Source organism: Amblyraja radiata, chromosome 37 (assembly GCF_010909765.2).
Source record: "Amblyraja radiata isolate CabotCenter1 chromosome 37, sAmbRad1.1.pri, whole genome shotgun sequence".
Taxonomy (NCBI): Eukaryota; Metazoa; Chordata; class Chondrichthyes; order Rajiformes; family Rajidae; genus Amblyraja; species Amblyraja radiata.
Window position 1 is genome coordinate 10,173,453 of NC_045992.1, and position 15,504 is coordinate 10,188,956.

The window sequence follows — 15,504 nt, forward strand, 5'->3', positions numbered from 1 at the left end:
TTTTTAAATGCAACTAGGGCTGTTCCCTCCATCACGTTATCATGCATTGATTTTCAAATCTCTTCCACTTGGTGAAAGATCAGAACTTGTGAACTCATCAAGCTTAGATCCTTTGTGTGTCTTCCCCCATTATTCACTTGAACATTTATTACATTATATATATGATAGAAATTCAGATTGATGAGTGGAGTTTAATGCGTAACCTTTACAACGCAACATTTGATGTATGAGAAACATCTTTGGGATTTTGTGTAAACAAGTTGATTCTCCCATGGTGATGGTTATGGATATTTTTTAACAATGTGGTCATATTTAACTTTTAACTCAACACTGCGATATGCTTTGGAGAAGTGAGGCATAGAACCATGTAGAATTATCACGCATTAAGTTTGGAAGATAGTTCAACATATTCATCTGAGCTAAAGGATCATAGAACTGAATTGATAAGTTTTTCTTTTATTATAAACACTGGAGCATTTCTGTCACCTCGTGGCCGATTAGGAAAAGGGGAGATGCAACGAGACCTGGGTGTCATGGTACACCAGTCATTGAAAGTAGGAATGCAGGTGCAGCAGGCAGTGAGGAAAGCAAATGGTATGTTAGCATTCATAGCAAAAGGATTTGAGTATAAGAGCAGGGAGGTTCTACTGCAGTTGTACAGGGTCTTGGTGAGACCACACCTGGAGTATTGCGTACAGTTTTGGTCTCCTAATCTGAGGAAAGACATTCTTGCCATAGAGGGAGTACAGAGAAGGTTCACCAGACTGATTCCTGGGATGGCAGGACTTTCATATGAGGAAAGACTGGAAAGACTCGGCTTGTGCACGTTGGAATTCAGAAGACTGAGGGGGGATCTTATAGAAACTTACAAAATTCTTAAGGGGTTGGACAGGCTAGATACAGGAAGATTATTCCCGATGTTGGGGAAGTCCAGAACTAGGGGTCACAGTTTAAGGATAAGAGGGAAGACTTTTAGGACCGAGATGAGGAAATCATTTTTTACACAGAGAGTGATGAATCTGTGGAATTCTCTGCCACAGAAGGTAGTTGAGGCCAGTTCATTGGCTATATTTAAGAGGGAGTTAGATGTGGCCCTTGTGGCTAAAGGGATCAGGGGGTATGGAGAGAAGGCAGGGATGGGATACTGAGTTGGATGATCAGCCATGATCATATCAAATGGCGGTGCAGGCTCGAAGGGCCGAATGGCCTACTCCTGCACCTATTTTCTATGTTTCTATGTCAGGCCAACAAATCACAATCAAACGACCTGAAAGCAGTTTTCTCGCCAATCTCTTTGACTTAAGCACAACTTCAAACAATCAAGCTAAAAATGTGCTGCTGCAAAAGTAGAAAAAAAACTTTAAAATAATTTCATTTGAGCCAATTCCATGCAGTCCTCATCTAGGGACAACAGGGTCAGCAGATAAAGATCTTAAACCTAGATTACTATCAGGTTGGTTTATGTGGGATTTTGATGCTGTCTTTTATGGATGTTATTCTTATAAAGACTCAAAGAAAAATAATGTCATCATTCATGCTGTGACCCAATTAAAACTGATTATTGTTCATTTGCAAATTCATGTGGACCCAATCATTTCCCTCACCAATAAATCAGAAATTATTTTTTCTGATACACCTGGGAATTGATCATCACCAGTTTTGATCCTCATCTGTCATTCTCGGCTGACCTGAGCGGTACTACCCAATATTGAGCTAGATTTAGAGTCATAGTTATACAGCATGGAAACAGTCCCTTTGTCCCAACTCATCCATAAAGACCAAGTTGCTAAACCTGGTCCTATCCACGTACCTGTTTAAATGTCATCATTTAAACATACTTGTTCTATATACCATCTACCCTCTAGTACTCCTCAGGTTCCTTTTAATTATTTACCCTCTCATTTTAAAGCTATGCCTTCAAGTTTTAAACTCCACTACCCTGAGAAAATTGCAGTGACTATTCATCTCATTTATGACCCTCAGGATTTTATGTACCTCAATAAGGTTACATCTCAGTCTCCTATGCACTAGGGGAAAAAGGCCCGTTTAGAAACATAGAAACATAGAAAATAGGTGCAGGAGTAGACCATTCGGCCCTTCGAGCCTGCACCGCCATTCAATATGATCATGGCTGATCATTCAACTCAGTATCCTGTACCTGCTTTCTCTCCATACCCCCTGATCCCTTTAACCACAAGGGCCACATCTAACTCCCTCTTAAATATAGCCAATGAACTGGCCTCAACTACCTTCTGTGGCAGAGAATTCCAGAGATTCACCACTCTCTGTGTGAAAAATGTTTTCCTCATCTCGGTCCTAAAAGATTTCCCCCTTATCCTTAAACTGTGACCCCTTGTTCTGGACTTCCCCAACATCGGGAACAATCTTCCTGCATCTAGCCTGTCCCTTAAGAATTTTGTAAGTTTCTATAAGATCCCCCTCAATCTTCTAAATTCTAGCGAGTACAAGCCGAATCTATCCAGTCTTTCTTCATATGAAAGTCCTGACATCCCAGGAATCAGTCTGGTGAACCTTCTCTGTACTCCCTCTATGGCAAGAATGTCTTTCCTCAGATTAGGAGACCAAAACTGTATGCAATACTCCAGGTGTGGTCTCACCAAGACCCTGTACAACTGCAGTAGAACCTCCCTGCTCCTATACTCAAATCCTTTTGCTATGAATGCTAGCATACCATTCGCTTTCTTCACTGCCTGCTGCACCTGCATGCCTACTTTTAATGACTGGTGTACCATGACACCCAGGTCTCGTTGCATCTCCCCTTTTCCTAATCGGCCACCATTCAGATAATAGTCTACTTTCCTGTTTTTGCCACCAAAGTGGATAACCTCACATTTATCCACATTATACTGCATCTGCCATGCATTTGCCCACTCACCCAGCCTATCCAAGTCACCTAGCAGCCCCCTAGCATCCTCCTCCTCACAGCTAACACTGTCCCCCAACTTTGTGATATCCGCAAACTTGGAGATGTTGCATTCAATTCCCTCGTCCAAACCAAACCGCTTATCAAACCGCAATTCCCTCCTTATTACTCCAGCCCTCCAGTCCCTATAACATCCTGGTGAACCTTCCCTGCACTCTTTTCTGCTTATTGACATCCTTCCTATATCTTGGCAACCAGAACTGCACACAATACTCACTTGTATAGAATCATAGATTGATACAGCATGGAAACACCACACCAGCCAACATGTTCCTGCTACACTAGTCCCACCTGCCCGTGTTTGGACCACATCCTTCCAAATCTATCCTATCCATGTATAATGGATATCTACATCTTGTACAATGTCAAATATCCTCATGAGACTGCCTACCTGCGTTGCCTAGACCACTACCCTATCCCAAACTCCAGTTATCGCAAACAAAACAACACATTTTTTACCACCAAGTAAACATTTCAGCTCACTTATCTGGAAGAGAAGAATCACATTATTGGAAATGTCTTCAAACCTCCCATCATCTGTGAGCTTTGCCAATATTTCACATACATATTTGCATTATAAATCACACTGCTGAGCAGAACGAATGCTTACAGCATGAGAGTTCTTTGATCACAGTGTGAAATGAGTGAGACCACTGGCTAACAGATTGAAACTGTCTCTAAATTCCAACACAAGAGATATCATGTAAAATACTTGCAGTAGGAAATGTTAACACAAACCGAATAATTTGATTTGCAGTTTCTAAGCCATCCAGAATTCTAATTCCCCCCCCCCCCTCTTCCCACAGCAGTCTGGGACAGCATCTTCCTCATTGTTCTGAGGACAGCATGTATCAGGGCAATCAATTAATTTCCATCAAGATGCCTTAATGGTTTTCTTCAAACCTGAAGTTATGCTTGTTAATTCTGATGTGTAAAAATGGCAATGAATAATTCTCCAGAAACTGGCAGAAAATGACTGTCATGTGTACCACAAATAATGGTCATTGAAAGAGATAACCCATCTGATCAGGGATTATATGGACAGAAGGAAACTATTTGGTCCATTGCGTCTTTAATTATTACTCGGACAGCTCATTGAAAGAACTCTCCATGTTACACACTTCCCTCTTTATTTCTTTTTGAGCATTTCTATTAAATCTGGTTCTATTGCCCTTTCAGAGATTGTGTTCCAAATCAGTATAGCTTGCTGAGTAAATTCTTTTCCTCCCGTAGGCTTCTTCCAATTATATTATATCAGATGTCCTTTGGGTTTTGACCATTGTGCTACTAGATAAAGTACTCGATGTGCTTTGAGACTCAGACCTTTCTTGGTTTAATACCGGTTTTCAGACATCATGGATGAGATTTCCACATTATTTCAGGGTAACTCACACTTGTTTCAACATTAGTTTAGGATCAGCACAAATCATCAGAGATTGAAAATCCTTGCATAGAATTACATTTAGCACAATTTTCCAGGGAGAAGAAACTGCTACAAGTTAATGGGCTGTGGTCAGTTTTAGGAACCTTCTGTAAGCAGCGAGGCAAGATATTTCATGGAGAATAATACATAGGACTGATGAAGGAAAGATATTCAGTGTGACAGTTAGAGGAATCTTAAGGCATTGACATAAGATTGGGCATCAGCAGGGGCAATGCAATTGAATTTTACTATGAAATCATATATCCCGCGACTTTTTCAAATCACGTGTAGTTTGTGCATGATTACACTTTGTGTAGTATTCTCATTGTAAATGTACTGTGTGAAGAGGCAGATAGTGGATAGAGGTGATTTCCAGGAGGAAAGCTGTTCAGAGGGAATGAACTGTCTGTGCAGCAGCCATATTTGTGGAAGTCATTCCTGTTATGATGTTGCAACACTTGCAGAAACTGCTAACACATATACCATGACTGCTTTATATACATTGGTGGAAAAAAACAATAATTTTGGCTATTGAATTCTCCCTCCACTAGCAGTGCTTGATACAATGTATTTCTGCCAATTAATCCTTCATCTTAGGTAGTTTAACATTTTGTAAGAAACGCGGGAGAGAGAAAACAGAGAATTATAGACCAGTTAGCCTGTGGTGGGGAAGATGCTGGAGTCAATCATAAAAGATGAAATAGCGGCATATTTGGATAGCAGTAACAGGATCGGTCTGAGTCAGCATGGATTTATGAGTGGGAAATCATGCTTGACTACTCTTGTGGAATTTTTTGAGGCTGTAACTAGGAAAATGGGCAAGGGAGAGCCAGTGGATGCAGTGTAGCTGGACTTTCAGAAAGCATTTGATAAGGTCCCACATAGGAGATTAGTGAGCAAAATTAGGGCACATGGTATTGGGGTAGAGTGCTGACATGGATAGAGAAGTGGTTGGCAGACAAGAGACAAGAGCAGCAATTAACGGGTCCCTTTCAGAATGGCAGGCAGTGACTAGTGGGGTATCGCAAAGGTTCGGTGCTGGGACAGCAGCTATTTACAATATATATTAAAGATTTAGATGAAGGGATTACAAGTAACATTAGCAAATTTGCAGATGACACAAAGCTGGGTGGCAGTGTGAACTGTGAGGAGGATGTTATGAGAATGCAAGGTGACTTGGACAGGTTCACATAGAGAGTTGTGAGTCTGTGGAATTCTCTGCCTCAGAGGGCGGTGGAGGCCGGTTCTCTGGATACTTTCAAGAGAGAGCTAGATAGGGGTCTTAAAGATAGCAGAGTCAGGGTATATGGGGAGAAGGCAGGAACGGGGTACTGATTGTGGGTGATCAGCCATGATCACATTGAATGACGGTGCTGGCTCGAAGGGCCAAATGGCCTACTCCTGCACCTATTGTCTATTGACCTAGACAGGTAATATTATCTCTAGTTAATGCATCACTGTACCTGGGCAGTAATTTTCAGAGGACACTAATTTATGGTGGTAGACACGTGCTTGATGTAGAGGTTGCATTGATCAGTATCAACACCTACTGTTTATTGGCTCCAGCTCAGCACTGGTGCTCCAGAAATTCTGCTTGTACTCTGTCACTCTTAAGAAACCCTCCTTACACTCCCAACTAGTCCCCATGGTCCATTAATGGAGGGGATACATGGATAAGATAGACTCCTTCGAGATCATTCTCAAACTTGGTAATTCCTTTCCAAACATGATTTATTTTCCAACTGTTGACCTGCCAGCAAGCATAATTACCATAACAAAGACACTTGTAAATGTTGAAGAGGGATATAATTTTCAGTATTTATTGATTATGTATTGATTCTGAAAGATAGCAGGTACCCCTTCTGTTTCCTCATCCCTTTCTCAAGATTATATTAGGAGTGCAGTGAGAATGATTTTGTTTCCATACACAATTATACTCTTTACTTCAGCTAGCAGCTGGAAACATTGTAGGAGGTTCAAAAATAAAATAATATATAGTGTCAAGCCAAAAGAAAAAGTGTCCAGAGAGATGTGAATCTGTGGAATTCACAGTGGAGGCCAATTCACTGGATGTATTCAAGAGAGAGTTAGATTTAGCACTTAGGGCTAAAGGAATCAAGGGATATGGGGGGAAAGCAGGAACGGGGTACTGATTTAAGATGATCAGCCATGATCATATTGAATGGCGGTGCTGGCTTGAAGGGCCGAATGGCCTACTCCTGCACCTGTTTTTCTATGTTTCTATGTTTGTGTACAAAGTAGAATGGCTAGATTGGAAGATTGAACAAAATATATTTTTTTAAATCAAAGCTGGTTGATTGCATTCGTTGAAACACATGAAGGTAGCAATCTCCCACCCCTAGGAAATTGCTGACATCCATAGGCACTGGTGCATTAAATTCCAGGGTCGCTGGAAATGGCTGGTGAGAGGATTGATGGATGGGTTTTACTTTTTCAAAATCCGGGTATGATTACAGCACACTAGAAAATAGCGAATGTTATTTGAAAAGAAAGTAGAGGCTGAATAAAGGCCCAACGAACAATACAAGCAGGAGAAGGCAGCATCATTTTGTGAATGAGTAACCTTGTTTGACCAATTTATTGAAGTTATATGAAGACGTAATGTGCTGTGGATGAAGGGTAACCATTGAATATACCTAGAGGCATGTGATTAAGAATTTAAAGGTTATTAAAAGATATAATAAAATCTCATGGTATAGAAATACCACATTGGCATGGATAAAATATTGGCTTGCTAATAAGACAGAGGGTGGTCATAAATGGCTCACTTAAGTTCAGGTTGGAAGATGTAACAAATGGTTTAAAATGGACATCATTGCTGGAGACTCAACCTCTTTCAATAAATGACTCATTTGCTGTTGACACAAAAATAGATAAAAGAGTAAATTGCAAAGAGGATGTGAGGTTGAAAGAAACAGAGACAGGTTAATTGAGAGGACAACAATTTGGTAGAAGAGATAAATAAGAGATTGCAGAGCTCTGAGGTACAGAGAGATCTGGGTGTCTCAGAAGACTAGTTTGCGGGTACAGCAAGTGATTAGGAAAACTAACAATGTTTTACTTTGCAAGGGGAATCAAATGCAAAAGTAGTTGGATAATGCTTCATTTGTAAAGGGCATTGGTGAGTTTGCATCCAGAGTATTGTGTATCATATCGATGTCCTTATTTATGGAAAGATATAAATGTGTTGGAGCAAGTTCAGAGATTTAGCAGGCTTGATATCCAGAATGGGCGGAATGCCTTATGAAAATAGGCTAAGGAAAATAAGTGCAAGACTACAAGATTAATTTGTAAATAAGTAAATATTTTTACATTTGGACTATCGTGTTACAGTCACATGAACAGTTTAAAAAGCTAAAGTGAAATTAAATACAAGGCCATAATCTGAACCTGAATTTGGAACCCATATCTGAGGAAGGATGTGCTTGGATTCCAGAGGAGGTTAACAGGAATGATCCCAGGATGATTGTGTTAACGTATGAGGAGCGTTTGATGGATCTGGGCCTGTACAATACAATACAATACAATACAATACAATTTATTGTCATTTGAGCCTCAGTGAGGCTCAAACGAAATTCTGTTTCCACAGCTATACAAACAAAGACAATTTCCTAGACATACACACAATTTAAATTCACACAAACATCCATCACAGTGGACCCACTGTGATGGAAGGCAAAGTATTTTCTCTCCCCTGTTCTCCATGTCTTTCCCAATGTCCAAGCTCCAGGCGGGCGATGATAAGTCCCACGGCCATTTTAGGCCGTGCCGGGCGATTTACGGCCCCGCTCCCGGTCTAAATGTCACGAAGTTGGAATCCCCGGCGGGCGCTGGAATGTCCCACGGCCATGAAGCCGTGCCGGGTGATGTATGACCCCGCTCCAGGTCGTTCCAACCCCGCGACACGGGCTGGAGAAGTCGCGTTGCGGGAGCTCCGGGAAGCGGTCTCTCTCTCCCCCCGGACCCGCGAGCTCCCGATGTCCCAGTCCACCGGACCTGCGGCTGCGTTGCTGGAGCCTCCGAGCCCCAGGAGTCGAGTCGCAGCAGCGAGTCACCACCTCTCCCCACGCTCTGAGGCCGGCCAGCCCCACGATGGTGAGAAGTCCGCAGCTCCGCAGTCTCCCGAGCCCCCGGGTCGTTCAGGTTGGAGGCCGCTCCACGGTGCTAGGCCCCAACGACAACGGAGACCCAACAGGGAAAAGGTCGGGTCTCCCGGACAGGGAAGAGATTTTAAACGGTTTCCCCCTCCCCCCCCCCCCCCCCCCCCCCCGCCCCCGCCCCCACATATACACATTTAAAACTAGTATTAAAAAACACCAACACTACATTTAACTAGACAAAAAATAAAAAAAAGACAGACAGGCTGTAGGGGCCGCTGCAACGGGTGAGTCGCGCCGCCACCGATGGAGTTTAGAAGGATGAGGGGCGATCTCATTGAAACCTGCTGCATATTGAAAGGCCTAGATTGAGTGTATGTGGAGAGGATGTTTCCAGTGGTGGGAGAGATTAGGACTAGAGGGCACAGGATAAAATAATGTAATTTTAGAATGAATATTCTGGGCAGATTCTTTACTCAGAGAGTGGTAGCGGTGTGGAATGAGCTTCCAGTGGAAGTGGTGGCGGCAGGTTCGTTGGTATCATTTAAAAATAAATTGGATAGGCATATGGATGAGAAGGGAATGGAGGGTTATGGTATGAGTGGCAGGTGGGACTAAGGGAAAAAAGTTGTTCGGCACGGACTTGTAGGGCCGAGATGGCCTGTTTCCGTGTTGTAATTGTTATATGGTTATATGGTTATAAGATGAGGAGGAATTTGTGGAAATCAGTGCCATGAACAGATGTGTGGCCAAGTCATTGGGTATTTTTAAATCCAAGATTGATAGGTTCATGATTAGTATGGACATCAAAGGTTACGAGAAAAAGGCCGGAGAATGGGGTTGAGAAGGATAAATTGAGCAGTTACGATGAAATGGCAAAGCAGACTTGATGGGCCAAATGGCCAAATTCTGTTCCTATATCTTATGAACCAAAAATGGCAGTTATTCAAATTATATGGTATTCTGTTAGCTAACGTATCAGGGGAAAAGGAAGAGTAACAGTTCAATTTTCAACCACCCAAAATTCAAAAACAGGTCTTCAATCAAGGAAGATTATCCTGTAGTCATATACTTGTGGAAGGGGCTCTGTAAATCACTTGTTGATTAGAATTGCAAATTCTGGGTTTCATTCAATAGCAAAGAAAGACAAGTTAAGAAAGTATGGGTTGATAGATTTCCAGAATTATTGGTGTCCACCATTATATTATTCTTACACAGAATCAGTACAAAAAATGGCATTTTTATAAATGCTACAATAAAATTCACTGGCATGGTAAAATGATGGTCCTTTTTATTGCAGATGCGCTCTGAACCTGGCCTGCCCTCCAGTCTGCTCATGTGTAATTATTATGAATTGTTTATGTGCAAATGCCAGGATAATCAGATATTAATGACCTGGAAATTTAAATGAATTTCCACATAACAAATGTGTTTTAACCCAAGGTTTTAATTTAAGTGTCAAAGGTAGGGACAAAAAGGGGGATGGACATTTTTTGACTATGGGTTTGTTAACCCAGAGCTGTGAATTTCCAAGCACCTGCTAATCAGCAAATTCCCTTAATGATAGAAATTAGCCTCTAATTGATCTCAGAAAATATGCACATTTATACCAATTAGATTTTGTGGCCTTTAAATGGTAGTCTAATTAAACACATTGCATTAACAGCAGGATGGCACATATTCACTGTGTCTTGGAGACCTTGGAATTATATAAAATTGTCTGACTTGTCATGAGCAATGCCACAAAAGATTCACTGACATTACTTAATGTTATTGTCAAGGCTTGCAGTTATATTGCTCATTTGGTTACCCTGAAGAAATGTCAGTAGCCTTTCCTTTTGATATAACAGAAGGGTTTGCTTGGCCAATTCAAAGTCTTCTGTATGTTTTGGCAATTGCATGTTATCCAGCATAATATATGGTGGTTGACACTACACTGAAGTTTCACCTTTACTGATAATTGCTTTCCCATTTCTAGATTTAAAAAAAATGCAAATACATAAATTCTAGTGGTGTGAATTTAATTCTCCCTGGATTGCTAGTCCAGCAGTAATTCAAAAATAAGAATTTTAATACTCAGTTATCTTTTGAACCTTTTGAGCCATGTTAATTTGCAATGAATGATCTGGACAGGCATACAGAAAGGTTTGTATACTACCCGTTGTTCTTAATAATTTATTTATTTGCACTCTGTATGGTTTTCATTTTACAATTATCAAACCCATTTGTTCTGAACACCCCCTTCGTGATCTTCTGAAAGATTGTGTTTCCAAAGAATGGCTGCTGTGCTGTCTGCTTGTCTTCAACCCTCAATGTTGCTCCCGCATGATGTCCAGGTGCACAAAGCAAACAAGCATGTACTCTGCCGGTCTCTTAGCTATATCATATTAAATGTAACATAATCTGAAACGTTCTGTTTCTTTCAACAGCCTCCAGTACTACAGCCTTCCAGCTACACATGCAGCACCAAAGATCGCAGCATGGGAAAATTAGCAAAACCAGTCCATACCGAGGACCCCAGTAGGAATCAGAAGAATGGATCTAATGAGAACTGCCCTCAAACTAACCAAGAAGGAAAAAATGTTGTTTGCTCACAGTTGGATTCTGATAAAGGCTTCACTCTGTCGACCCAACAGAAGAATGAAGACTCTAATGACAGATCTGCCCAGAAACCCCCAGTCTCTAACAAGACCAAGCAGAGTCCAGCTGCGCTGCCTAGGGAACATGGGCATAGTCAGGTTTCAGTCCAGCCGGTCAGTTTGCCCGGCTGCTCATTATTTACAGAAGAAGCCTTGAATAAAGACTATCGTCCCAGGTTTGCTTTCAAACAGCCTTCCAAGGATTTGAATATTAAATCCAAAATCCAGAAGTCTCCTTTGGTCTCTAAGCCTAGAAAAAATGTGCATGCAATCTCTCAAGCAGCACTTAGCCCTGTAGACAGTTCAGTTCAACCATCTATAAATAATCAAAAGGAATCAGAACAACACCTCCAATTATCAATACCCACAAATATTTCTACACAAAAAGATGAACAACAAAAAAGAAAATCCAAACTATCACCTTCCCTATCATCACCACTTCTGAGCATTAAGACTTCAGCATTTTCAGCCAGTCCTGGGTCTCTTCACAAGGAGATCCAACAGGTTGAGTCCACCAAATACCAAGACGAACCATCATTTCAGATCCTACCATCAGACAAGCAACAGAAGAAGCACAGAGAAGATTGTTCTGCAAAAGATCAGGGTGATGAATCCCAGGCAGACAAACTTGCATCATCTGTTCGGCATTCTCGCCTTCCTAAACCAAAGACACATGCATCCACTCCCACAAGTTGCAATTTTCAGGGCTAACTGAAGCCTGGTGTTAAACACTCATAGTACAAGTCTGCCTGCCTGATGAGATTTCACCAAGTCTGGATATGGCAACTGTTAACTTGGCCCAATTAACTTCCCCCATTCTAAATGACAGCTCCTGCTGACCATACTGATGCAATGGCAAAGACCGGCATTCACAGACTCTTGAGACACTATATTTGCAGTGTGTGGCCTTTTGCTTTTGGAGAATCCAGAACATCAAACATTTTGGTCAGATTTTGCCAGGGTGGGACAGGACAAGAAAACTAATTGTGGAACAGTTTTTGAATCTGTAATGACTTGGACATGAATCACTAAGTTGTAAACCTTGACAGAGGCATGAAGAGCAGGATTTATTTTAAGCAAAAACTGTATTAGTACTTTGTTGTCTTTTATTTCAGCTAATCTGATTAAACATGTTATGATTGGAAAGACGATAAGAGAAGGCAACTTACCAGGAAAGTGGTAATTTTAATCTTAGCTGACCCATCGGAGTTGAATATTTTTGTTTGTTTAAACTATTAGATTAAAAATATATTTAAGTTAAAATTCTGGAGGTTTAGATTCTAATATAAGTAATAAAAAAAATACAGCATTAAATTGCCTGGAATGGGAATCATACTTACAAGATCTTTACTAGAAAGAATGGGCGTCAAGTCTAATGTTTCAAATATTTCAGAAGATATTTCTGTCAGCTTGCCTAATCCTCTAAAGGCAACCAGAAGAGAGTACCAATCTTTTCAATTCAACTGGCGCTGGGCAACATTCAATGTTAAGGCCATTTGGTGGAAAGGGATGTTGTGTTCCTTTCCATGCATCACTCATGCACATTTTACAGTGTATTTGATTATGTACAATTGCCCCACCAACAGATAGATGGCTAAATGCCAAATATTTCAAATAACTGTGCCATGAATCACAGTCATGACCTTTCATCTCAGATTCATGGGCTATTCTTCTTCCTTTGTGGGTTTAACTGATCTTCATTGCATCTTTTAGGTAGTCTTACAAACTAGACCCCAGTAGGCATAAACCCACAGAACAGATCTCTCCAGTAATTTGACATCCTCCCTTGGAGAGGCTACATAGACAGATGGTGTGGGAATTTCACAATTCCTTAATGCTTTTTTGAGGTCACCGATATACTGGGCAAACAACATCGGATTTTGGGCTGTATTCCTGTGCCTTGGCATGAATCACCCTGGGCACAACCTGCATCTCTGATGTAGTCCTATTGCGTTGGTAGGGAAGTGCTTAATTCCAACTGTCAAACAATACAACAGTGATTTTAGCAAGAGCTGAGATTGTCGTCAACTGTTGAGTGTAAAATGCCAAATTTAAGTTGATGCTATGACTGCCCCCTGAGATGGCAACTGGTCATCACTTTTCAATAACTTTATCATTCCCGTTTGCGTGCATGCAATTACTACAGCTGGCATACACTTGGAATGTTTATATAACCCTCACTGCCAGAAATAAGATGAAACCTGTGACCTCAGCCTTAAACAGTTAAATACATTTACCAGTGCAGGATAGAAAGGCAGAATCTGGAGTTACCTTTAGGCTAGATTTTACATATTGTTCAGGGGCTGTCACAGAGAATTCCACGTAAAATTATTCCAAGTAGCTGTCCATCTGAATGTACAAGTCCATCACGTACTTCAGGTTCAGTGGTGAGATGAGGTGGAGGAGAGTTGAGTGAGATTTCTCTTAGCTTTTATTGTCAAATCCTTGTGAAAATTTGGTCCATGCAAATGGAGGGAAGCTACCCCTATTATTGTAACATGGTCACTATCTTTTGCTCCCTCTGGTTAGACACTGACAAATTGGAGGCAGGAAATCTCGACCAACCTCCCCCATCCCAATATGTCGGTTCCTGAGTCTGACTCATTGAAGCAATACTTGACTTTGAATTTAAACAAACTCTTTCCTGTCCCACCCCACATTTTGTCATGCATAAATATTTTGCTGGTTTGGACCACGTTTTGATATGTTTAAAATAATTTTGCACAACGAGGCAAAGGAAGCCATTTGGCCCGTCGTCCATGCAATGCTATCATTACTATTCGCCCACTTATTTCCCCGTAATCTTTTCTCTCTCTAATGTCCACCAACCCGTATACAGAGTCATTTACAGTAGCCACTTCACCTACCCACACATTTTTGAAATGTAAGTTGAAACCAGACCATTGGAAGAACCCATGTGAAGCAGAGAGAATGTACAAACTCGGCATAGCCAGCACATTGTTCATTTTTGTTTATAACAGTATTCCAAAGTACAAATATCTGAATTTAAAGTCAGATATTTTTATTCCTGGAAGTAGCCCATTCAGCCTGTATCAGCATGAGCTTCTGCATTTTTCAGCATTTATTATAGAATCCCTGGATTCTCCTCCAATCTTAGTGCTTATCTAAATGTATGAAGCAAATGTAAAATGAAACTGGGAGGTACAGCAATAGAGATCTTGTTAAAATGTCATCATTTATCACATGGAACTGCACCGATGTTCTCGGTGTGTGTAAACAACAGTGGTCAATGCACAATGCTGTCAAATTGCTACATTCCCAAGTTAATATTAACATGACTCAATGTCTTATAACATTTGACACAGGGAGTTGAGAGGAGATTTACTTAGTTAGGGATGCATTGTCAGAAACCTGGTCCTCATTTACTTCATATGGATCATATTGTTTCATATTCAGTTCATAACATTGTATTTCCATACAAATTCCAATATCCATATTTGTAGCGGGAACTGCCTGTGTAAACCTATCACACTATAATCACTCCTCCTGTTTCTTGTAGTATTGCAGTAACCTCAGATATTTAATACATCATAAATGCAAGTTCGTTCATAACATATATACATAATCATTACGGGTGTTCGTGAATTGTTCAATTGCATTTTGCCCAGGTCCTTGTGGATTTATAAGTTGCTAATTATAATCAATTCTGTATCAAGCGGGCTGCTGTGTCTAAGTGCAATATTTGCAGTTGTAATGATGAAATGAGGTTCAGACAGTTCACTTAATGTATATGCAAAGTTAATTATTGACTAAATCTGTGGAGCTACATAATAGATTAAATTAATGAGCAGTTGCACTTTAAATGATCTATGTGTCGGAGAGTTGTGCCTATGCTGAGTACGCGGCACCAAGTCAGAAGTAGGATTTAACAGTTTGCTGCAATCGTTCTTGTTGCTTTAGGTGGTAAGTGCTGTTTGCATTGCACAGTAATATAGTGCCTCACTGTTATAATAAAAACTCCCAGCTGGTGGCTCCTGTTCTAGTCAGGAATCTGGCAATATTTAGTTTGTCAACTGTGTTGCACATTTTGACATGTTCAGTCTTCCCTGGAATGGAAACTGAAATCCAGGTCTAATCTTGGGCTGGGGACATGAATAAAAAGGTTGTTACTCATGTGCTCCTACTAGTCTTAATTTGTGTGAATGCTTAATATAAGGCAAACTCAAGCCACCTTGGTCTCCATTTCAAAGCCATGATTTAAAACCAACTAAGAATTTGTTAAGATGACAATATGACTAAGCCTCAGGAAAACAACTTTGCTGTTTGTAGCAAAACTACTAAATAAAGCCTTCCATAGCATTTGCTAAAATGACAAACTGTTAATCCCCAAATGAAGAGAGACAGTTTCTTTCTTACCAG

The 15,504-nt window shown here is 40.7% G+C and overlaps 1 protein-coding gene across 3 annotated transcripts in view; it reads left to right on the plus strand.

Annotated features, from left to right (window-relative positions):
• Positions 1–15,260, plus strand: part of ccser2 (coiled-coil serine rich protein 2) — a 350,893-nt gene extending 335,633 nt beyond the window's left edge. For 2 of the 3 annotated variants that reach the window (XM_033012716.1, XM_033012717.1), the window contains one exon: positions 10,915–11,298. In XM_033012716.1, coding sequence (XP_032868607.1) covers positions 10,915–10,978 — 64 coding nt within the window. In that variant the 3' untranslated portion in view covers positions 10,979–11,298. Of the gene's footprint in view, positions 1–10,914 lie in introns of all 3 variants that reach the window. The other variant, XM_033012715.1, reaches the window with a different exon arrangement.
• Positions 15,261–15,504: the final 244 nt, after the last annotated feature.